The 25334-nt window shown below is 35.1% G+C and overlaps 1 protein-coding gene across 2 annotated transcripts; it reads right to left on the reverse strand.

The window, feature by feature from the left end:
* Positions 1-3703: 3703 nt before the first annotated feature.
* On the reverse strand, positions 3704-22616 carry MS3_00004595 (uncharacterized protein; the record flags this gene model as incomplete). 2 transcript variants are annotated; one of them, XM_051212536.1, is made up of 11 exons in its annotated part: positions 21967-22616; positions 21852-21918; positions 21627-21809; positions 19594-19842; positions 17864-18223; positions 16202-16694; positions 14112-14514; positions 11121-11375; positions 9321-10685; positions 7329-7623; positions 3704-4386 (listed from the first exon to the last, which is right to left on the reverse strand). In XM_051212536.1, the coding sequence occupies exons 1-9, from the start codon at positions 22371-22373 to the stop codon at positions 10502-10504; spliced, it is 2601 nt and encodes an 866-aa protein (XP_051072720.1). In that variant the 5' UTR covers positions 22374-22616. The 2 variants fall into 2 exon arrangements, with proteins under 2 accessions (XP_051072720.1, XP_012795847.2); XM_012940393.2 differs by having other exon boundaries at positions 4075-4386; positions 9321-9482.
* Between the last annotated feature and the right edge of the window lie 2718 nt (positions 22617-25334).

Consider the following 25334-nt stretch of genomic DNA (forward strand, 5'->3'; position numbering starts at 1 on the left):
AATAACTATACATATGTATATGCTTGAACAGGTCAAAGGTCATTTGATGTTAGACTTAAGGGAACATAAAGGATGGGTGGTGTAATAGTCGAGTGAAGCTCAGAAGCATACAAGATAAATTGTGTGATAATTCTAGATGTAATGAATAAATCAGTGAATTAAGAACTAATAAGATAAGTGAAGACAATCTGAAGAGTTAACATAATTTAGCAAAGAAGTGTGAGTGGAAGGGTGGTCTAAGGATTACGTAATCCATCTTATCAAGGAACTAGCTGCATGAAATTGTCTAGTTCCATACTAATACTAACTTGATAATGGACGTAATCTGACAACGGAAAATATGTAAGGCGGTTGTTTAATCTGTAAGGTTTTACGTGGAAGTCGCATTATTGTTTTATTTGACTCGTTGATTCCTCACAATGAACAACGATATAACGCTAAGTTCTAACGACAGTTCGTAACTAATACAGTAGTACAAATTCTTAATTTTCACACACAATTATTCGTTAAAGCGATTGGTAAACCTCCCCATGAAAGTATGAAGAAGACGAAAATAAAAAATGAGAAAAAGTTTATTGATTTTTCATGACTACTAAAGTGGAAAGATAAGTTTACAAGTTGTATAAATAGTGGTATAAAATAAAGCCACAAAGAACTGTTAATCGTAAACCTGCTGTCTAGCTGTTTATAATTCTTAAGTAAAAATTGTAGACTTTTCTCACCACCTGATTCGCGAAGCGTTCACCATATTTCTCAACAATTTGTTGTTTGCACATTCTTTGGAGCTGTTGAAGTTGTATATATTCTTTACTCCGTCTCCGTAATGAAATTCCTGTGTTGTTTTGTAAATTGTGCGTATTGTCTAATTTCCATCTGCAGCAACACCTAAGAAGTTGATGAGCTATGCAGTTTATATTTTATAATTTAAATAGCTTACCTGTTAGATTTCGTCTTTTAATATATGCCAGCAGGAGATGGCGGCACGGATATCGACACATATTAAACGTGCTACAATTGCATTCACAAATACTTACATCTACTTCGTAATGTTGTCCGCGGTCAAGCATAAACAACCACTCGCTGCTTTCATATTCTAAGTTAACGAAACGCATTTTTTTAAGTTCCTATAACACTTTGGATCTTGCGAATGGGGTCAACATGTTCAACAAGATTTTATAACGTATTGTTGACCCTCCAATCTTACGCGAAACATCGATTGGCAATTTAAAAATTTAGACCTTAAAGGTAACACATTAGTTAGAGTCCTCACGGTTTTTTATTCACATTCAGACCTTCTGACTTACGTTTACGACCAAACGTGCAACGAAACACTACGAACAAGTGTTTATATCTCACATCCTTCAACAATCTACTTTCTGCGTGAACATAGTGTGTATGGGTCATCTGAGAAAACATAGATTTATCCCATCATACTTTATGGAAATCCTTTAGCGCATTATCTAATTCAATCCAGCTTCCGAATCTCTTATTCAGCATAATACGTTGGAACGCGTCGCTTACGTTCACTGAAATTTCACTTGAGCATGAAGCACTAGAGACAACATACAATAGTTATTAAAAAAAGGTTATTCCTTGAAAAAAATTAACTGAAGGAAGAACAACAAATATTTAGGACTTACCCTTCAGTTGACATTTCGTCTTAACTCACAAAAACTATGCGCATCTATAACCTTTTACGTTATTTTATCTTTCTTACGTTGTTTTCTGGACCTTATCAACAAATTATATATAGCTGTTGACTTTCACTACAGCACTTAGGACCACAGATCAAGTTTCGAAGGAATAACAGAGCTAAAGTGTGCACTACAAAACAGAAAATACTCAGTTAATGCTCTTAGCAGTTATTTAGTGTTTATTATGCATCAAAAGATGACTTATATATGGAAACATTTAATACTCATAGGACCCAACACACACACGGCAATTGAAATACGGAATGCCCGCTTCCAGTCAGCGCGTTCAAGGTCGTTGAAACGAAACGGCGGACAGATTTGAAAGGGATTACCGTTTTTACCTTGCCCGCGAATTCGGTTACGTTCTGTAACCAAGTTTGTATCCTGGCACGATCTCGGTATCCTTTCGATGCCACGAGATCGCCAGCAAATATAACTCGACTTGGTCCATTACTTGCCTTCTGATATTTGGCTTCTCGGAGATTTTATGGGTTTCTTTGGTTACGTTCAACTTACGCCTTCTGATTTATTTGGCACGTGTTTCTTGGTAGCGGTGTTCATAGTTAATCTCAACTCGACTCCCACGCTACATATTCATTGTGCAGAAATTTCAATATACTTTTGAAGCTGTTTTAAATAGAGATTATGGTTCTCTTATTCGATCTACTGAAGATGCTGAGTGTATAATATCTTGTACATTTGCTTTCCAGACGTTTGGCCTGACTTCGGTTGACATATTCTTATTGTTAAAAGAGATATGAAAACCAAAGACTAGGACTGCATGGTTACTTCAACCTAGTGGTAGCATTTAATAGAGGTTTGTGGCGTTATCCCCATAATGTGTCAATATAAGATCTAGTAAGGTTGATTAGGAGTCCAGATTGTACCTGGTTGCTTTACTCACACGTTGCACTAGAGCAAATGTGATAAGAGAGTCAACTAATTTCCGTTCGAAGGAATCTTCTGACACCTTATCGTACTAGCACTGGTCATTCTGTAAGGTAATAATACATCAATCGCAATTCTTCAATACAAAAGATTGAGAATTACCATAAAATGGAATCATGACGATGTAGTACGGACACTCACAATTTAACAAAGGCTTTCGATACTGCGTCACAGTGCTTACATATCAGAAAGCCAACCCAGAACCTATTTCTGACGTTTGCTGGTTCTCTACTTAAGTTTTTTTGGTAAAACTACGTAAAAATTATTTCGTCGTAGTTCCTCATCGAATATACCTTTAGGACTCAAATGGCCACAGATACCCAGTGAGCATAGGAGCACATTATCATTTAGACATTTCAAACTTGTTCTTAGGTGTAACTCCTCGAGAAACCAAACTAAAGAAAATGGACACCCCTAGAGTTGCACACAGTATAGGTCCGAGTAACAGATATTTATCAGCTAGTCTCTGGTGAATTGGGAGTGTTAGAATTTCCGTCTTTGCTATACCCAGTAGGTTTCTAGTGGGACAGATTACCTAATACTGAATAAATGATAGTCGGCATAAACCCCACAGTAGTACAATAACCTACTAAGTTATAACTTCAGGACTGGTGTAGGCACTCAGGGTGATCAACATTCACTCAAAATATATTTGCCTGAAATTTTGCAAATATAATAGACACAAATATCTATTAGATCCTGGATCGCCAACTAATTGGGTGGGTAAGAAAGAAGCACATCTACATAAACCTGTTAATTTGTTACCACTGACTTAGTTAACAAGTAAACAAACGACTTCGTCTACTTATTATCGACTCGCACTATCAATTACAAATCTATAATTTCTTAATAATAACCGCTACCACATGACGACCGAAAGTACTATCCAGTTTTTCAACTGAAGTTTGATAAAAACGAACCAAGAACTTCGATTGTAACAAATGGAAGATCAATGAAATACGTCGCCCAAGAAGTATTTCAAACATTTGGACAATTTGAAAGATAAAACTTTCTACCAAGTATGATTTGACTAAAAGGTAGAAATAAGCTTCAAATACGAATGAAATATATAATGCTTTATATTCAGTGAATTAAATAAAGTCTCAAATTATTAAATAGGTATATGATAGGTAAAATGATACGATAATTACAATGATGAATACAATTCATTAAACATTAAAACTTCAAATATTACATAACATTGTCTATTTCTTTCTAAGAAGAAATATCTACATTGAAGATTTACTTAAAATTACAAAAAAGAAAAAAATCCAAGGGACTCCATTTTATAAAATAAAGTTCAAGAAAAAAAGATGAACAATTTGAATATTTTTACAAATGATATAGAATGGAATGAAACCATATTATTGTTGTTAGATGATAATAAAAACATCAACATTTATCACGGCATATAACACATAACCTATACAATTTAATCGTCATCATCATCATTATCATCTCCAAGTAAACCGATTGGCCATTCTGCAACATTATAACGAGGTAATGAACCTTCAAATAGACGATCTAACCAATTGGATAAACCATCTAATAATTCACTTTCAAATAATACTCCATCATTTATTTGATGCCTTGACTTTAAATGTGAATGATTGTTATTAATATTAGATTGATTGAAATCTTCTTCATCATCTGATTCTAAACCGAATGCACGACCAAATATATGTCTACGTCGTAAGCGTTTACCTTGTTTTTCAACTATTGATGATTTGTCCTCATCTGATTCCTACATATATATACAGAGACAGAGAGAATTGAAATGAGATAAAGAAGATAAAGTCAAAAATAAAATATTTCCAAAACATACAGAAAACAATAATAATTGAGCATTTAGTGTTTTCTTTTTCTTTGTATGAGGACAAGTATCAACTAGTCAGTCAGTCAGTAACAACGTAGAACTTCGTACGTACGTACATCAGTTCGAATTGCCATACCACCTTAGCACAGAGATGCAGTGGTCGATTCAAATCCCGTAGTGATAAATGTAGTAAAATCATAAGCGGTAATCGGAAACATTAGGTTTTGAAGATGTTATTCAAAGAGTATAATCAAGTGAAATAAATTTGGAAAGAGAAAAGATAAAGGGACATGAAGAATTCAGAAGATTAGAATTTGGGAAAACACAAAGAGTGGATGCACCTGCGCAATTGCGAACGATTTTGAACCATGTCATTCAAGGTCTCTAACCATCGGTTGCTATCATCTCGTGGATCCCAACCAGGTAGTCTACACCTACAAACATGGCTCAATCCACTTGTCAGTGACTTCATGGACTTGTGCCATATTATTATTATTATTATTATTATCAGCTTTATTCAATATTACATTTTTGATACAATATAGAATTCTCAGCGCAAAGTATTTCAACAAGTTTCCGTTTCTTTTTTCTTAGTCGGTCCTGGCGATAAATATTGAGTGATCGCCAGTTAGATGTTAGCAGTTCAGTAAATGAACATCTGAATTATCTACACTCTTTTCGTTGTATATTGCCAGCAACCATATTGTCTCTTATTGAGTTTTTTGTAACTTTGACAACGAAAGATTGTACACTTTTCAGAAACGCAGCAGAATAAGTTATGCGATTAATCAGCATAATGATACATTAAAACAAACGAAAATAGATAACTTGTTGAAATATCTAGATGGCAGGAACAGGTAGCCCAGATGCTCGGACAGGCCGCCCTTTATATGTTTTGGTCTGGCCGCCCCTAGCTTTCTTACAACCTACTCCTACACCATAAAACATCGCACGTCGACGCAGTCGGTGGTTGAGCATACGTAACACGTGTCCCAGCCATCTCAACTGATGAAGTTTCACCACTTCATCAATTGATTTGCCATCCTTACCTAGTACCCATTTCCTAACAACTGTGTTACTTACTCGATGGTCCCATGATATACGAGCAATGTTTCGGAGACACCTATGATCAAATACTAGTAACCTACGAATATCCTCTACTTTTACTGGCTATGTTTCACTGCAATAAAGTAGGACGGAACGAACTACTGTACAGTAAACCCATCATTTGGTTGGTAAACGGGTATCTCGCATACGCCATAAATGACGCAAGTTGGAAAAAGCTAGTCGAGCCCTCTGTATCCGTGCTGAGATTTCGTCACACATGAGACTACAAGGGCTGGTTATTATTAAAAAAAAAAAGATGAATGATACATAAAATGATACTTGAAGTCTACAAAAAGAATTTATCACAAAAGTGGATAAAAAGAATACAGAATAACATAGATAACTGAGTTTTAGACGATAATGAAGGACGGAAGCATCCAAATTCAATCAATTAACCTATTACGACAAATTTAATGTGTAATTGTGTCATGTTTTAAATATAATAGTTGGCATGCTTGAAATGTAGAATATGCATTTATTTACGAAATGTCTCATTTTGATTAAAAATTCGACAAACTTCAATCTGTGAAACTTATGAGGTTACAACTCAATAAACTTTAGGATGAAATACTCTTCCTAGAAGTGCAAACTTTTGCATTAGTACTGGTTTGAATCAACATATGACCTGATTATAGATTATGAAGTACATGAGCAACGTGATCACTTCACTTGAAAGTTTCATTAGTAATGGTGAGTCACTGGTTAACAAAACAATGATATGGATTCAGGAAGATTGCTTGGACTTTCTAAACATGCATCAGGTGTGGCATAAGTGTGATATCGATATGGATATCAAAGGGAAAGTATAATAAGCAGTAGTCTGCTCGATTTCTCTTTATAGCTATGGGATATCGCGTATGAAGTAAACAAGTATGGGTTGCTTGTTTAGTGATAGATGTTTTTGAAGAATCACCTTCGTAGAATAGAACGACTAGATGGTTAGTGATGTGGTTAAACGTAGGACCACAGGTAGGGGTGGGAAATCGATTAACGATGTAGCAAATCATTATCAATTAACGTGGTTTAAACACATCTCCAAATACCCTTTGTTTCAATGAACTATGCCGACTTGCATAAGAATAGCTAACAGCAGCTAAACGAAGACGTGGTATTATTACATGAAGTAATTGTTTGATGTACTAAGCATTGTCACTAGACGAAAATTATCTGTTTGGGATGCTTACACCAATCGTGATCATTGGTTGAAGACTATAAGTAGCATAGATTAGAATCGATCACGGTGGAATAGATGTGTTCATTATTTTTTTCTTCAATTTTCAGTTTTAAAGTTACTCTATCCTTCTTATTTTTCGAATACGTTCCTTATAGTGAAAGTATACATTAGGAATGAGTCAATCAGAATTCAGAACGCGGTTTTTAGGTCTTTGCACGAAATTAAAATATCATGCATAATGAGCATCCGAAATACCATTTTATAGTACTCAAAATGTTCAAAATAATGGTGGAAAATTATTTTGTCACCACAGTAAAAAAAGATAGTATTCATCACATTAAATGCCTAATTCCGTCTCTACAGATTGTATGTAACAAGTAATTTGACACTATCTCCAATTCTCTAACTTATACCATGAATTGTGAAACAAACCGATACCTGATTGCACTACATTCTATGGATGAACTAATCAGACAGTGCTTCTTAACTTTTCAAGAGGAATTCATTCATCTGTATAACTAAATTAATACTCTGTAATACACAACTTAGAATAAGAAAACATCAAAATTTTAAATTATGTATCACTTACAGAATTTTCATCAGAACTGCTTTGAGAACCTGGAATTAAAGGATGATAAAGATTGAAATATCGACGATAACCATTAACGGCGATAACTGTTCCAACACAGTTCATTGGATTAATAAATAAAATTCCACTATTATTATTATTATCATCAGTAGTATCATTCACATTCGTATTCTTTTGAATAGTTTTATTAGAACGAATATGTATTGGTAAATTAGATCTGATAGATTCAAGTAATTTTGCAAGCCAACCCGAATATCGATCCATAGAAAGACAAGCACGTTGAATTTGACTTCCACTAATGAAAGAATAAAATTATTATTTGAAAAAATAATAAAACTAAAATAATAATTTCACTAATAATGAACACATGCTTTGATCGGATAGAAATTTATCATTAATTTGTAGTTGCATTTTAGTACACAAAGTTAGTGGTTCTTACAACCATTTTAGCACCGATTTAAACACCTTACAATAAGCTAATATCCAGTGATCTAACCGGTTTGGTGAACACGGACGCCCCACCTGGGAGAAATTGGAAAACTCTGATTCAAAACCAATGGTGCACATGGGCTCCCGTATCCCTAGGGAACGAATGCTGTATGGACCAATCATTGGTCACTGGCTACCATGGGACTGCATCCCCCAACGTCGATCCACTGCCTTGTTGATCAGACCTTTATTAGATCGAAGGCTTCGGGTGTGGCCCCCTAAAAAACCACCCGCTTCGGTCTAGGCACCCGCGCAGTAACACAGCCCACACACAAATCAAGTGACTTATGTGGCGCATATGTATTCGGTGCCCCATTGTACCCAGATTTATGTGTTCAGATAAAAATAAAAATAAGGCTTAACATATCAACTGAAATAAATAGTTAAATTGTGAATTATTTACAAGACCTGAAAGTATTACACTGCTGATCAAAATAAGCCTAAACTAAATGAGTTGAAATAGTGCACTTCTATATCGGTTAAGGTTTAAATAAGACCAAGATGTGTGATGTGTAAATTTCGAAAGTCATTTTAAAGTAAAGAGATAGCGAAAATTCTTTGGAAGGTATTGAGTTACAGTCAATATAAAGAAATAAATGATGTAAATAGAATGTATGATTCCGCCTGGAGCCCTTCCGAAGCTATTGCCGGCCTCAAACCCGGATAAAGGAGGAGGGTTGGGCGTTAAAAAAACGCTAACCAGAAAGTAAGTAAATAGAATGTATAATAGGACAGGCGTAATATCGAGCTGACTGAGATAATTGATAATAACATAAATTTAAAAGATTCACGCGAACTAAGAAAATACAACTTGGAGCAAACTGAATAAGACAAAGTAGAGATAAACATAAAGGTTTATGACATGTGATTTATGCATTGGGTGACGAGATTGTGCATCACAGTAAACAGCATCTGAATATAACATTTCTGGTGCATAAGTCAGATTTGTTGTAGCGCGAGACTGAAGGCTCCGAGTTCAAATCCCGCGGGCGGGATTGTGGATGCACACTGTTGAGGACTCCCACGATAGGACGAAAAGGCCGTCCAATGCTTCCAGGTTTTCAATGGTGGCCTAACATTAGTCGGTTCAAGATCTCAATCAACAAAAACATACTGTGTGTGACAATAGTGTCAGTATATAAAAGCTATTGAAGTGTTTAAATAACGTCCATTCTGATATTAAATTCATCAGTGACGAGGAACATGAGAACAGTATAGCTTTACAGGACATCGTTTTTTTTCAGAAAGATGGACGAATTAGTAAAAAGGAATCAATTCGGAAATAATACATTGACTGGTTAGTATATTCATTTCCACAGTTTTACACCTCTTCAGTACAAAATATATCTGGCTAACCATCTTAACCACAAAACCAAACTATAATGTCCTGAGGTTAGTGTGTATGAGGAAATAAGTAAACTGAATACACTATGAAGTAACGGATATAGAAATAATTTTATTAAAATGTATTATCTGAACTAAAAACAAAACAATCAAACCTACCAAACTCGACGAGTTTTGAAGTCAAACTGATCACGTAATCGATTATCTTGAGTAGTTCCACGAACACATAATACTAGAAGCCTGAAACCTTGAGGGGCATCACGAACAAGACGGTCATATGTGGAAGGATTTAATGAAACAATAGGAGTAAGTGCAGATGACCTAGACATAAATACAAAATAATAAATATTTATGGTATTACTATTAGCTAAAACTTTAGACTTGATACTTACAACAGTTTTTAGTAATTTCTAACAACATTGTTGTCTTATTACTCCAAAATATCAAAAGGTAATGTATTTAATGATCAAAAGATATAATCCCAATGACAGAAAATATGGGCTTTTAATCTACAACAAAATTTCAGAGCTCAGAATCAAACAAAAAAGGAGGTTTCGAGGACATTCATAGCATTTGTAAGTTGCGATCTTGTATTTCTATAATAAAACCACACGAGTCATGGATTAAAACTACTCGTTGAACTGTCAGTTATTGTGACCAAAATTTTAGGAAATAGGAAGTTCCGTGAATTAGTGAAGGAACAGAAGACAATGGATGTCTACCTATACTTATGGGTCACTATTTTTTTTATTTTATAAACTTAACATTGAATTTTCCGGTTTTCGGTTGTGTTTCTTTTAGTAAAATCAATGTGTAATGTAAACAGTATCTACTCAAGTGCTTTTACACAACGCTTATAACCTTTTGTGAAGCTAATTATTGCAAAATTTAAGAGGGATCATTATGATGGTCGGTACAGTTTTCTTCTAGTTCATTGGAGAAAACAGAAGCGATAATAATAGAATTTATATGCCAAGTATATTATGCGATGCACAATTTCATAAACAATAAAACTGTACAAAAACCCTTATCAATAAATATAAATGGCAGTTAATAATTAAGGAAAGACAATTTTATTCAGTCTTTACATATATACAATCACTCAGTTACAACGTAGGACCAAACACATATGTGCATTGGTCCAAGATGCCATACCTCATTAGCAGAGCAAGATGAACACTGGATTCATAAAAGTAGTTAATTCAGAGATGGTGATATATAAAAGAAAGATTGCATATAACGATATAGTACAGGAAGAAAGAATTAGTTGGTAGAAAGAAAGATACAAAGCAATTTTAATGTCATGGTTTAACGGAAGACAGAGAGTGTATACACCTACACTATTGTGATCGACTCTGAGCCATGTCACCCACAATCTCCAACCATTGATTACGATAGTCACGCGGACCCCAACCGAGTAGTCTGCATCTAACAACATGGCTAAGACTAGAAGTTAGTGACTTCGAGGAGTGATGCCACGCTTTGGTTTGGCTGTTTCTAACTTTCTTCCAGTCATCCCCAACACTAGTCAGCATTGTGCGTCGTGGTAATCGGTGTTCAGGTATACGTAACACGTGACCCAATCATCCCAGTCGATGAAGATTCACAACCTCATCGACATATATACAAATAAAACGGATGTAAGAAAAGAACCATTTAAAATATTCCATGTACTTTAAGCTATGATCAAACATATGTTAATGAATCAATCTATTATTTTTTTATGATCAAAACTAATTCATCATTATTGATGTAGGAAAACGCCTTATTACGGTCTTGAATAAATCATAAATGTACACTACTATAAAGGAATATCTAACTAGACTAAAACAGTGTTTCAGTGCTCCTTGATTATAAATGGCTCTTCTAAATGATACATCAATTGGTTGATGAAAACCATATACGTTGCAATCAAACAATTAATAAAAAAAAAAACAGAAATAAAACAAAACAACTGACCCTTCAGTAAATTTACACTGACTACTACTGCTATTATTACCACAACTACTACTATTTTTATCACTAATATTACTGTTTGATGAGAATGATGTATTAACATCTTGATTTGTTTCGTTGTAACGCTTCTCTGTTGTACATTTATTCTGTTGTTCATTTTTTGTTGCTTGTACAAGTGTTGATATCAAACTGAATAATAGGAAACCGATGATAATCATAAAACTTGAAAAAACAAATGACAAAGGATGATTTACAAGGCTGTAAAATAGAAAAATACCAAAGAGAAAAATTAATATGGTAGAATGACTAAAGAATGAAACATATATATATACATACCAGGTTACGATTATTTGGTCATAAATGACTTCAAGGCACTGTTCGTGTATCTTTGGTCCAGAGTGAGAGATACAGAGGTTAAATGCATGGTAATAGGCACATAATGAGAAATCGATTGAAATATTAGTGAATCTCAATTGACTGAGGTGATCTGGAAATGCAGTACATACAACAAATAACTGCATATACTTTGGAGCAACGATGATGGTTGACGTAGAGGTCAGTAGGAAAAACGCTAACGATGACAAAACCGAAAATCGGAACCAGCCCAAGAACTCACTAACCACCAGACAGACATACTGCAAACAGGTTAGGGTCAGCCAGATAAGCACAACTAGTGGTTAGAGAGATTGTATGATATGATTCAGAATCCATCACAATGCAATAAATGCAAACAATTCAGTCATCGCTTAGATTCTGATTTTCGTAAATATTATAGTTTTTCATTACACGAAAATATAATCTCTTTAAAAATCAAACTACATTCTTTCGAAGTACCATTAGAACTACTATAACCTAATAAAGAAAATATGTTATTTGGCGGTCTACTTGAAATAACTGGGCTACCTGTTTCTGCCATATAAATATTTCAACAGATTGCCTGTTTTTTATTTTGTTTTAACACCTCATTATGTCTGTTAATCGCATAACCTTTATAGGTGTGTTTATGAAAAGCATAGGACATAGGTTACAAAAAAGTACAATAAGAGATATCGTGGTAGTTGGCAATATGTATTGAAGAGAATGAATATAATTCATGTCGATTCCCGAGCTGCTAAATTCTAACTGCCGATCACTAATTAACAAGGTGGACTATCTTCAATTCCTACTAAATCAAAGCATGTATCGTAAATGTGGTATCATCACAATTTAAAAATCTTGGTTAACTGATTTACAGGACGATTTCTTAGTATCACTACGTGATTTCAATATTTATCTTCAGGATCGATCAAACAATAATAAGTCGTTTGGCGGCAGTGTAGCTACGTTTGTAAACGTAAACTGGTGTCGATCTACCTTTGCATGTTTCAAGTTTTCTAATGATTTTATCGATTGTCTAACTACAAGATGCCATCCGAAACACCTGAATAAATACAAATATGTTTATGTTACCAACATCTACGTAACTGCAGACGGCACATCATCTGTAATATCTGTTTTCGCTGATGAATTCACTGAATTCGCTGTTACTGCCTTCAGTGGTTCACTTTCAATTGTATGTGTTGGTTTCAATTCATGTGACTTTCATTACTAGGTCACCAAAATGTAGTAGAATTTCACACTCATTTAGATGCTCATCTAGACCTCGTTTTCATTAATGAGGTGGGTACATATGTAGAACGAGACGTCAATACATTGAAACCCACGCACGCAAGCAAAAGTATAGAAGTTCTATAATACTTTACCTAGCAAATATACCGTGTGACGAACAGGTTGTTAGAGTCGACCTAGTCAATAACCTGTATTCTTAAACATATCTCTAACTAAAAGGTTGTACAGTCTCTCACACTCACAAAAACTTTTGGCTTAATCTTGTATAGTTATTTTCTATTTCATGATATGATACGGTCTGATTCGCTTGCGCACAAACTGCGTTTACCTGAATTACATGATTCATACAGTGGAAGCTGAGATTGTATTCTGGACTCAAATGGATAGGGCTAGGTGAGGTACATACTGGTTGACACATAACTGGTTTGACACAACATCAAGGTCGTGTAAGTCAGTGTTCTGATCGGCGATTTAGTCACGTGAAATTTGACGGGGCTTAGGACACCACAGTATGTAGCAAGGATTGGAGGTAAAATTCTTATTGACAGAAGACGAGAATAAAAAGAAGAGAAAAATGTGGAAAGCCTCCAAATCCCCTGGTAATGCCGAGAGTAAGGAGAGCTACCTCTCTCGAAATGCTTTCACATGGTCACGCGTATACAGCCACTACCAGGGAAGTTTTACTTACTGCCTTCTCGTGACATTACTGTTGTTTACGAAATCGATAGAACAAAAGGCGTGTTTCCGACGCGTTAACCTGATTGGTGGATACGGAGGATCCATCTATGGGAGATGGTAAACCCATATTCCAAACCAATAGTGCATATAGCCTTCAGTATCCTGAGGGAAAAAATGGCGTATGAATCAATCGTTGGTCACCGTCTACCATCAGACTGCACCTGATAACGTTGCTTAACTGCCTTGTGGATTAGACCTTTAGGTCAAATGCTTCGGGTGTGGCCCCCTAAGAAAACCATCTGCCTCGGTCTGGGAACACGGGCAGTATCACAGCCCACACACAAATCAAGTGACTTGTGTGGTGCATATGTATTCGGTGCCGCTTTGTACTAATATTTATGTGTTCAAATCAATAAATAAATAAACAACACAATGGAGTTTATAGGGGACAACTCAACGAAGATGCGGAAATGGTGCATTCAATGTATTGTTTTCATATTTTATAATTGCAGTGTAATTATGCAGTTGGTTTTTCGCGTGACGATGTCTTCGTTCTTTAAATAAGGTGATTTAATGCTTTAAACAAAAAAAGAAATATGTAACTGTAATCTATCTACTTGTTCAGCATAATTTAACGTCAACAGAGAAGAGAACAATATATCTTAATGACTAACCTACTGAGAAGAGAAAGAGAAAAAATCAACTTACTCAAACATTGAATGCCCAATATCCACAAGAATTTGTAACAGCCTATTTCTCATTCTAATCCATATTGACGCTACTAATTCATCAATCATTAATTCCTCAATCATACAATCTTTGAGTAGATACCATTGAGATACCACTTTATCAATTGAATGAGTGAAATGATTTGTTGGATTAGTTACTTTGTCAATAATAGATACTGTCTGGATAATATTTTCTAAATCATTCATTAAAGCAGTATACATCTGTTTAGTAGATTTCAGGATTAAACTTTTTAAATCATTTGGTTTCAGCATTCTTTCATTTAAATGAGTTCTTGGATGAGACATTGAATTAGTGGGAAGAAATTGATAAACTGTTTCAGTTGAACTGATACGCCAAATTAATGCTAAACGGCCCATATTATCTAAAGTATAAAAAAGAAGAAATTTATCAAAAACTTGAAGAAAACACTATAAACAAGTAAGAATTTTCGGAGGTTTAACGGACACAACAAAGTTTCTCGATATTTGAGGTGAGTCTACAGTTCATGCGACTAGGCTCAGATTACTTGACTAAAGTAGTCGTGATTATCGTAATCAATGATTAGAGATTTTGGATGATATGGCTCAAAACAGTTCTCAAGGGAACATAATTATTCATTATTTTCGACCCCTTAAATCTTGGGTTTCCGGATTATCTTAGATTCATTTTAATTTCATAAACTCATTCACATTCATCTCGAATTATATCGTCTGGATCTAGTGTTTTCTACTGCTACTGTTATTACTTCTACTAATCTGACGTTATTCTTGATAATTTTGTCTTTTTGTACTGATACAGTGTAAAACCTTCAACCGATGTACGTGCGTGGTAGGTTTTAAGTTGCATATGATTGACTGACTAGCTGATTGATAACTGAGACATCAAACGAACTTATGAAGATCACTGATACTCTGAAATATAGCAATTTAGCTGCTTACAGCGTTACAGATAAATTCATGCAATACATTTTCAGCCCAAAAAGTAGAGAGAATGTGCAAGTATCAGTTCATGACCATATAATGATAATCGAACAGTAACAAAAATTCAACGTCACTGATGCAGGTATAAGAGAAAAGAAAAGGAAATGTTTAGTCATTTCACTGTTATTAAAAACTCACTATCCTAGCCGGTTATTTTGTATATTGGTATGAGTGCATTCACGGGTTTGTATAGATAATTTGACCTCAATAAAAGCTATACGTCTGTCACACCGTATTACCAGGATTCACATATCAATCAGTTTTGTATTTATCACTTCGACTACACTGAACAAGCATGATTTAACCACTTCATAGCCACCATATAAACCCTATTCCATACTAATTAGGCACAGAACAAACGCAATTTCACTAAACATATCGACATTTTGAAAACCGAATGGCATCAGTGCATTTTATTATGCAAGAACTATGTAGATAAATGATAAAATCTCCAAATGAGGTAGAGTTTACAAATCACGTAAAAATTTAGGAACTAGGTATTAGATAGTACTTAATTCTGGGTAGGGTAAAGTAAGTTGTTTTACTTTTAGGGTCAACTTTTTCCTATTCCTACTTTTGCGTGAGAAGGTAACACCGCCTCATAGACGGGTTGTTTAAGGAAAAAACCTACTCCCGGTGTACCCCAGCACGGTTAGTAGTACGACATTGCTCATGGACCTTTACGTTGTTCCGTTAAGACTTTTTTCCAAATAACCTACCTGCAGTATTAGGACCTTAAGAAATGCGTATTCCAGACAATATAGCTTGATTAGATTATTATTATAACAATCGAGCCCAATCACCACTTCAAGGCACCAGCTACAGTTGGGCCTCTAAGCCAACTTTTCTCCGGATAGTGTGAGATTTTTGGCAGTGATTTTTTTCATTACAGCAACAGTGGGAGCGTTAAAATATACGAGTTACATACACACGCCAACTACGAAATCCCCAAATGAAATTTTATGCTAATCCTTTAGTCTTACTAAAGAAATCACTATACTACAAATGAAAACATTAATAAAATATTTGGAGAACCATTACAGATTATTTAATTTAATTTAATCAATCAAGTAGCTTTTTTTAACTCACCTTCATTAAGTAAATTACACGATTCATTTGAACATGTAGAAGATGTACTTAATTTTTGCATTAAACTAATCTGACGATCCACGTAAATATGTACAGGCATAAAATGATAACTATGTTGATTTGTATGATATAATTTTGATAAATCTGTTTGAGATAATTGTAATGTATGACGTAACATAGTTAACCATATATCACCCCAACTGTTTACTTGTTCAACATTGGATAACTTTGAATTTAACAATAATACTAAGCATAAATGACGATGATTAGAATGATCATTATAATGTTTATCTGATTCTAAAGCATATTTACTAGTTGGTTTACTTCCATCAGTTGGGCATAAATCCAACAGTCGTGCACGACTATATATTCTAGGGATATTTAATTGACTATAAGTTAACATTGCATTATCCAATAAAGTAGGTGATAATTTTGTAGCTGATTGACGATAGACAGGTATGCTTGAATCTTCATGATATATCAATAAGGTCTCCTATGGTGAAAAAGATAATTTCTAGTTTAGATTGATTATATTTACTATACAACAATAACGGCTAGATAGGTGTTTTAAAACAAGTTAAATAGAACTGGACAATTCCTCTATTCAGGTTTAGAAAATTTTTTAAAAGTAAAAGATTTTAATATTATGTGGTAAAACGGTGCAATTCCATGAGATTTGAAGAACCAGGATTAAGTTATATTTTAATCTTAAGTTGTGGATTATTATGAAACAGAACGTATAAAAAAACAGTCCTATTGTAAAACACGACAATAGACAGGAGGTATTCATACTTATTGACAGAAGTTACAAAATATTTAAATAATACATATCAATAGCATTTAATCGTCAATCTGCATATTTCAGTGTGTTTCATCGTCTGAAGTGTCTTCCCATCTGTTCTCAAAGTGTTATGCTAACGCTGCGCTTTTGATGCACTGGAACTCTTCACTCCGTCTGACAACTGTGACAATTTCTATGTCATGTTCCGCTACATTCTACTTGTAAACAATCTTGTGACTGGCGTCCACTACACTATGAGTGGAATCGAGCCAGATGAGAGAGGCTTCGAATTCATGATATGATATTTAAAATTTTCATTCGCTAGCCACACCTGGAGCCTTCGACTTAAAGATCTAATCCACAAGGCAGTTAAGCAACGTTAGGAAATGCAGTCTGACGGTAGACGGTAACCAACGATTGGTTCACACTCCATTTTTTCCCTCAGGATACTGGAGACTATGTGCACCATTGGTTTGGAATACGAGTTTCCTATCTCCCTTAGATGGATCCTCTGTATCCACCAACCCGGTTAAGGCGTCGGAAACACGCCTTTTATCCTCTCGATTTCGTAAACAACGGGCCACCGCGAGAAGGCAGTGAGTAGGACTTCTCTGGTAGTGGCTGTATATGCGTGACCATGTGAGAGCATTTCGAGAGGGAGAGCCGACTCTCTCCACCCTCATCCGAACCAGGGCATTCGGGGATGATGACAAATATACAAAGCATTTCATTCAAAAGCACTACATACATGCAGAAAATGATAACCTCAAGATACTATACAAAATGTGAGACAAAATGAAAATTATAGTGTAAACCAGATTATAAATTTATTTAAATACCTAAATACAGACACATAAATACACACATACACTAGGACTAACCTCATTTGGATTTACATTGAAATTCTTAGCCAGATTATGATTGTTACCAGGTTCAGAATTAATATAACCAGCAGCTAAATGATCTGCTGCTCTGAAAGCAGCCACACAATACCGTAACGGTGGTAAAGTTAATGGTTTAATAAGTACCATTCTGGGTCGACTGTCACGACGCCAACCATAATGAAAAGTATTAATAAATGTATCATAATCACTAATACTTTGTATTAATGGTGTATCGATTGTTGTGCTAAGAAATATTGGTAACGCCTTAGAGCGTGAAGGATTTGATTTCATAATTGCACTTCTTAATGCGTCAATAAGACTATTATGACTGAAATCACCTCGAGAGTAATAAGAAACCTGAAGATTTCCAAAAAATAAGGAACAAAAGCCAAGATTATCGCAGTCAAAAATGATTGAAGAAATAGTTTGTTTTCTTTGTATCAGCATTACAAAAATGAATTTATAAGAATGTTGCTTGGTTAGGGGAAGTTTATTATGTAAACATTGTGAAGCCGTAGTTTATTTGTCTAAAACATTATATAACTCAACTGCCATCAGTTCTGAGGTTAAAATTAAACTTCAGTTACTTTGGCTGAATAAATCGCTTATACAAAGTGTGTCGGTAAGGAACGTTCTGATATATGATTGTGAAACTTGATACCTCAGAGCAAAGAATTTTCAGTGACTCAATATTTTACCAGTATTGCCTCTGAAAGATCATTCATATATGCTGACAAGGACGTATGGGTGATTTAAGGTATGGTGATGGTAATTCCATCAGTGTCACGATCGTGAAACAACATCGGCGGCTTAAACATGTCATTACAGCAAGATCCAATGCTGCTGTTGGGTGGATAAATCCGAAAGGCGATCAGTTAGTGACATAGCATCGTAGAGTGACTATTTTGTTGAGACACTAAAGACTATGTAACTCAGCGGCTTGAGATTTCATCAGATATGAACCAGCACAAAACGCAATAACGACCCTGTTATATCTTTCTACTACACCGTTTATAACGGTAGGATAAACATTAGTAACTGGAATCCCATTTTAGTTATTTTTTCAAGTGGACAGTATCCTTCGTCATTAATATCCTTGTTCGTAAGCGATTAATGATCGACAATGAATAATTTAAATTTCATGAAACCGCAACACAGTTTTCCATCAAAGAAGCACGCCCCATAGTTCACTAAACTAAAAGAGAACAATTGCGTGACCAGTATTCACAATGTAAATTCCTCTGAGCAGCATAACAGTAATATCAGAAAAAGTACAGCAAAAAACTTAAAGGGAAAAAAGACTGTGTACATCAGCTGATATCACATAAATGAATAACAAAATTCAACATATTTAACAGGTATAGGTTTATGTATTCAGCTTTCAGTCAACATTGTGATTGACTTTTAGTTACATTTGTGCGGCTAAGCGATACCACCTGGTTTTTCTGATCGAATTCAAAGAGTATGGACAGAGACTAAGACCTATTGACTGAAAGTCAAGTATTTTAAACAATAAGCGACTGCCGCATAATGATTATAATTACATATGTTGTCTGCATAAAAAATTACACAAAAAGAACTTTTACCAATGATACTATTTATTCTATGTAAAGTTTTGTTTTCCATTTACTGTGAAATACAAGTGATAACTTTTCCTGATCAGAAAAGACAACTGAATCTACAATAAACCCTTTCAGAAAAAAACCGAAAAACATCTATGAGCTAACCTGTCCATCAACAACTATTGTCACACTCGGGACATGTAATACACGTAGCTCTTCACGCAGTGCAGAATCATGTTCTAAATTGACACTAGCCACAGTAATCCCCAACGGAGTAAGCTCATCTGCTAATTGTGACCAAATGGGACGAACTTGACGACAAGGGAAACAAAAATCAGAATAACCAAATATGAACAAAGGCACCGTTCGAGATCGTGGGAGGTGGGTTAGGCGATAGTTTCGAAAGTCGATATTCTTTAAACAATAGCAAATAAAAATATGAAACTAAATAGTGACAGAATAATTTATTATAACTTTTAAATTTAAATGAATAATTTCGGAGTAGTTGGGTGCCGAGTTCATGTAAGATTATCAATAATTTTGATGATGGATTATATTTACTTGACAAAGACTGTATCAGACGGCCAAGCGAAACGTTGAATTTACATAAACTCTAAGTCACTGAAACTTTTGGAAATATGATTTTCCTCCTCCCTACTGTCTAACAAGTGACACATTTGTTTAACATCGTACTAACCGGTTTAAATCATGCTGACTAAAAACAACTAATTGCTCATACACATAAATTAATATGCGGTTTATTGAAGGCTCTAAATACCAATAGGAACAAGATCGACAGAACAAATTAAACTCATTTGTTTGTTAACTTTATTAGAGACGAACAACCTAGAATATTGTCCGAAATGACACGCTTATTGAATTTATTATTATTATTATTATTATTATTATTATTATTATTATCATTATTATTATTATTTAAACACATAAACATTGATACAAAGGGGCACCGAATACATATGCGCCACACAAGTCATTTCATTTGTGTGTAGGCTGTTATACTGCCCGGGTGCCCAGGTCGAAGCAAGTGGTTTTCTTAGGAGGTCACACCCCGAGCCTTCGACCTAGAGGTCTGATCCGCAGGGCAGTTGAGCAACGTCAGGAGGTGTAGTCTCATGGTAGCCGGTGACCAACAATAAGTTCACATGCTTCTTGTCCTCTCATGATTCTGGAGATATGCACCATTGGTTTGGAATCAGGGTTTTCCATCTCCCCTAGATGAATTTTCCGTATTCACCAGCCCGGTTAAAGCGTCGGACATTCGCATTTCACCCTTTCAAATTCGTGAACAACAGGCCAACAGTGAGAAGGCAGTCAGTAGTACTTCTCTGACAGCGGCTGTATACGTGTGGCCATGTGAGAGCATTTGGAGGAGCGATGACTTTCCCCACACTCGTCCGTACCAGGGTATTTGGAAGCCTTGTTTATTGAAATAAAATGAGATGAATTTGAGAAAATAGAGAGTGCCAACGTTAAACGTGGACGACCAAATTACCGGCTAAAGCATGTGAAACCTGGAAAATAAACCGGATAAGTAGTGAAGGTCTAGTCGACTTGTGAGTATGACAATAGGGTGCAAATGACAATTGTTTGTAGATCACAATTACTCCTTCCTATTTATGTGTGATCACATACATATTTAAATTGGTAAACACAGTGGGATGTGACGCAATCGTTTTCTTGTCTTTTAGGTTTTCGATACAGCATGAACCTTGTTTCCTTGATAATGTCTTTGCTGCACAATATGTCACAGTTTTGATAATCTTCGCTTCTTATTATACTATCGAAATTTAGTAACAATCTTGATATCATATTTACGTGAAATTCAAATTTACCTTCGAAGTTCTAAATAGAAACAAAAGAGATAAAAAAAATTAACAAGCGAGTCGTTATCTGATGCCAAAGTCCATCACTTCCTAATCAACGTAAAGCCTGATACGAATGTGTTGGTTCTAGTGAAGAAAACGGAAAATTTTCAAACGTGATGGAAAACTGACCATGAGTTATACATAATATTTGAATATTATTTTCATCATTTTGATGCGTAACTACAATCATGTATAAACTCACAAGCCTATATGAATACTGAGCAGACTAGGCTGATTCCCGAACTCATATGTTCTCAGACAGTTAATAATATTTCTTGCAATATATTTACTGCAGATTATAATAGGACTTACAAGGACATTGGTTGAGAATTGTGGGGCACGGTTGAACCCTGGAAAAAAATCGAAAAGATCTTCAAACGAAGAATGAACAAATTCGTGACGGTATGGATAATGTCCAGGGGGAGGTGCACTCCCATCTGAATGGACTTTTCCGAAGGTATCATACTCATGCCGTTTCTTAGAGTTGGATAGTACCTAAATGGGGTAGAAAAAATTTTCGTATTAATGGAATGCTACCTCATAGGCTTCATTTATTTCAATGAACTTTTTGTTTGCTTTATCTGAAGGATTCTTATCCGGATGCCTGAAAGTTTACAATAATAAACAAAGCCCACGGACTTCAGAAACTTACCATTTCTTCGCTAGTTTCCTATATGCTGTCTTAATTTCCAAATTTGAGGCAGATTTAGATACTCCAAGGACGTCATAATAATCACAAAAAGCATAACGGGATAATAGAGCCAACTGAATAAATAGTGACAATCTCATCCCCTGCAACGCATTACTCAAAAGAAGCGGTTGGCGTATGGAGACTTGGATATTTTGTCGAATAAACGTAGCAAGATAAATATGTATTTGTAGAAGATTTTCGAATGGTATATACATTTCACTTGTTCTGGATACACAAGATTTTTCAAAGGGACACCTAGAATAGGTTTCTGTGATTTCATTAGAATGTAGAGGTAGACAAATCTGAAAAATAAGTAGTGTAGCTGTAGATAAGTCTTTAAAATAAATAAGTCTGTAAGTCCTCAACATTTATACTGACCTCATTAGTTTTACCGGACACACCTAGCTGAAGGCGTCCGGTCACACATCCTCATCAGATCTCTAGCACATTCGCAGTGCTTCACATACCTTGAGACTACCAAGCACCTAACGGCTCCAGTTATATCGATATTTTTCCAAATATATTGCCGAATCCCTTTATTCCTGGCTTCTGAATCAATTGTGTTTGCATATATCGATTGTAAAAATTTTACGTGTAAATGCGTTATCAAACTGAGAATATCTGGGGCATCTTCGGTGGTGAGAGACATGACTCATACACCAAACAGTAAAGTGGGAGTCCTTTTTTATGGAACATCACATATCGTTCTTCAAATTATTATTCTCACAATTTGCGATGATCTTTACATGTTTTCGGATATTTTTCCCTTGTCCATTGATATATCTTATCTTCATCATGACGTAACTGATACCTAAGCTATTTAAGTTTGAAACTTTTTTGTCCCCCAACTTCCAATTCATGCCATTCTAACCCGGTGCTATAAAAGCCTGGTTCTGCCATACAGAAGTTGACTTCTGCGAGCACATGTATCTAACTCGCGTGTACAATACCTCACAGTAGTGAAAGCTAAACCGCGCAATTTTAACAGTACGTCATGCCTAGTATTTTCGTAGTGGCTTTGAATCAGATTAGAAAGTCACATCATGACAAATCTACAATTTAAGGATTAGGTCTATTATTAAAGCAGTACTAATAACGAAGTAGACCATAAATCTATATTTTATCTAGTGATGTGTCGGAACCCTACAACACTTTGAATAAGACTATCTACAAACTTGGAGTCCTAACTGACCGCCAAAATAAGATTAAGCCCTCAACGACATCGACCTACAACATGGCTCAGTAGCAAAAATATTTCTACGAATGAGAGAATTTGTAGTGGCATTGGACAATAACCGCACAATCCACAAAGCTGAACACGAGACTACTCAGGGAATAGATGTTCAATATTTAACGCGGATAAATACCTAACGATGGAGAAGGCGCGAAGAATGAATTGAATGGTCTGGAGTTGATCGAGTGGCATGGCTCGGCCATACAGGCGTGGTCTCTGCTGAATGTTACCTTATATCTCCTATTCATATTAAATATATTGTTCCTTCTCTAGACTAACCTTGTTCTACATCATGTATTGGTAATTGATACGATACAGTGAGCTGGTGTAGTCGATGATGTGACTTCCACGTAAGATCTTATATCACGACAAATCTACAAATTTAGGATTAGGTCTATTATTAGAGCAGTACTAATATCATAGTAGACCATAATTCTACATTGGTGAGCCCAACTAAGGAAACGCAACCTATTATTGTTAATCTTTATTTCCACCTTAACCTTCTCAATCGGTTTTTATTTTTGTAAACCCAGTATTCTAATAGTCCTTTGATTAATGGTCACATATATTATCGTAATGTTATATCTATTAGTTCACATAACTTTCTAGCTCAATCGATAATAAAAGTTGATCATCTATATCAACTAATTAGCTTTGATGGTTCGTTAACAAGCTTTAATAGCATTTACCTGCTTCAGCGACATAGGCTTGTTTAAACATCAAGCTCTAGCAAATATGACCTGTAAATAGCGTAAATATACATTGAATAACAATGCAATCAAGGATTGAATAGTTATCTGTATCTAATTCTTAGTGTTCCTTCGCTTAACACCTCATCCTGTTTTAAACTATGCACTATCCTGTAATATCTTTTCTTCCGACCACTGCCTGCCTAATTTCATATTCTCGAGTTCCATTGCCAAACAACAAGGATGACACTTCTCTAAAAACATACGGTGAGTTTCAGCCATAAGTTTTCTGCAATCATAAGGTCATTTTAGATGGCTCGTTCAATGGTGACCGCACAATTATCTGGATTCATTCGGTTGTTCTGATCCGAGCGAGTCCCAAAAACCTCAACAGCATCAAGCACCCTGGAAGTGATTGCCATACTGCATGTTTTATTCTGGATATTTTTGGATCATTACTACTCCTCACGAATGGCGTTATATATGTCGTCCACTGAATAATCTAATTTTCAAAAATAACCCAGGCGAGTTCAACTATTTTACTTAATGATTTTTTTACTTAACATGTATATGTTTTCCGGTTCCTTTTGCCATATATTTGTAAGTGTCCCTAGGTTAAATGCAGTAACTTCTTATGGAATGTTTATAACGCGTCATATTCCTGCTTGAAGTTTCACAAGCAGTCTTAACTTGGAATTTATTTATCTGATCATGTTCATTATTTTTAAATTGTCATATACGTCAACAACCTGCTTGTCAACCTGGCCCATACATACGTTACACTATATCTTCATGTCTTCTAAATTTAGAAATCATCTGAATCGACTTTAACATTTATCAATAAACCCATCATAGTCGTTGTCGCTAATCGTATTTGGCTTTATGGATTGATTAATCATATTAGCAGCCTAAAATGCGAACATAGTTTAGATAATAAGGTTAAAAATTTAGGTACTATTAACTGCACTAGTAAAATAACTAAATCCCTAGGTGGCTGTTGGCTAAGCAAACGTTTAAAATCAAAACTCCGTAGCCTACTAGAATTAACACTAAACGAATATTTCTGAATTGAAATTTATAATTAAATTAGGCGTCTCGGATTCTTTAACGTTATAAATTTCTGATAACTTCGAATCACCTAAAGCAACAATACCTATTTTGCCACTGACCAATCCTCAATCAACACTATAACTAGTTAAATTTAATAGTTTCAGGATATCGTCATAAAGCATTGTCATGACTTGACAATCACGTAATATGATTGATAAAATTAATGAAACTATTAACAAAATCGGTCAGCAAATTGACTTATAATTATCACTAGTGTTGTTTTTCTTTTATCTTCATTCACTACAGGTGATTACAGTATGTTTCTCTATCAGTTGTTCATTCAGTAAATATCTCAA

This window comes from Schistosoma haematobium, chromosome ZW (genome assembly GCF_000699445.3).
Source record: "Schistosoma haematobium chromosome ZW, whole genome shotgun sequence".
In the NCBI taxonomy this organism is placed as follows: Eukaryota; Metazoa; Platyhelminthes; class Trematoda; order Strigeidida; family Schistosomatidae; genus Schistosoma; species Schistosoma haematobium.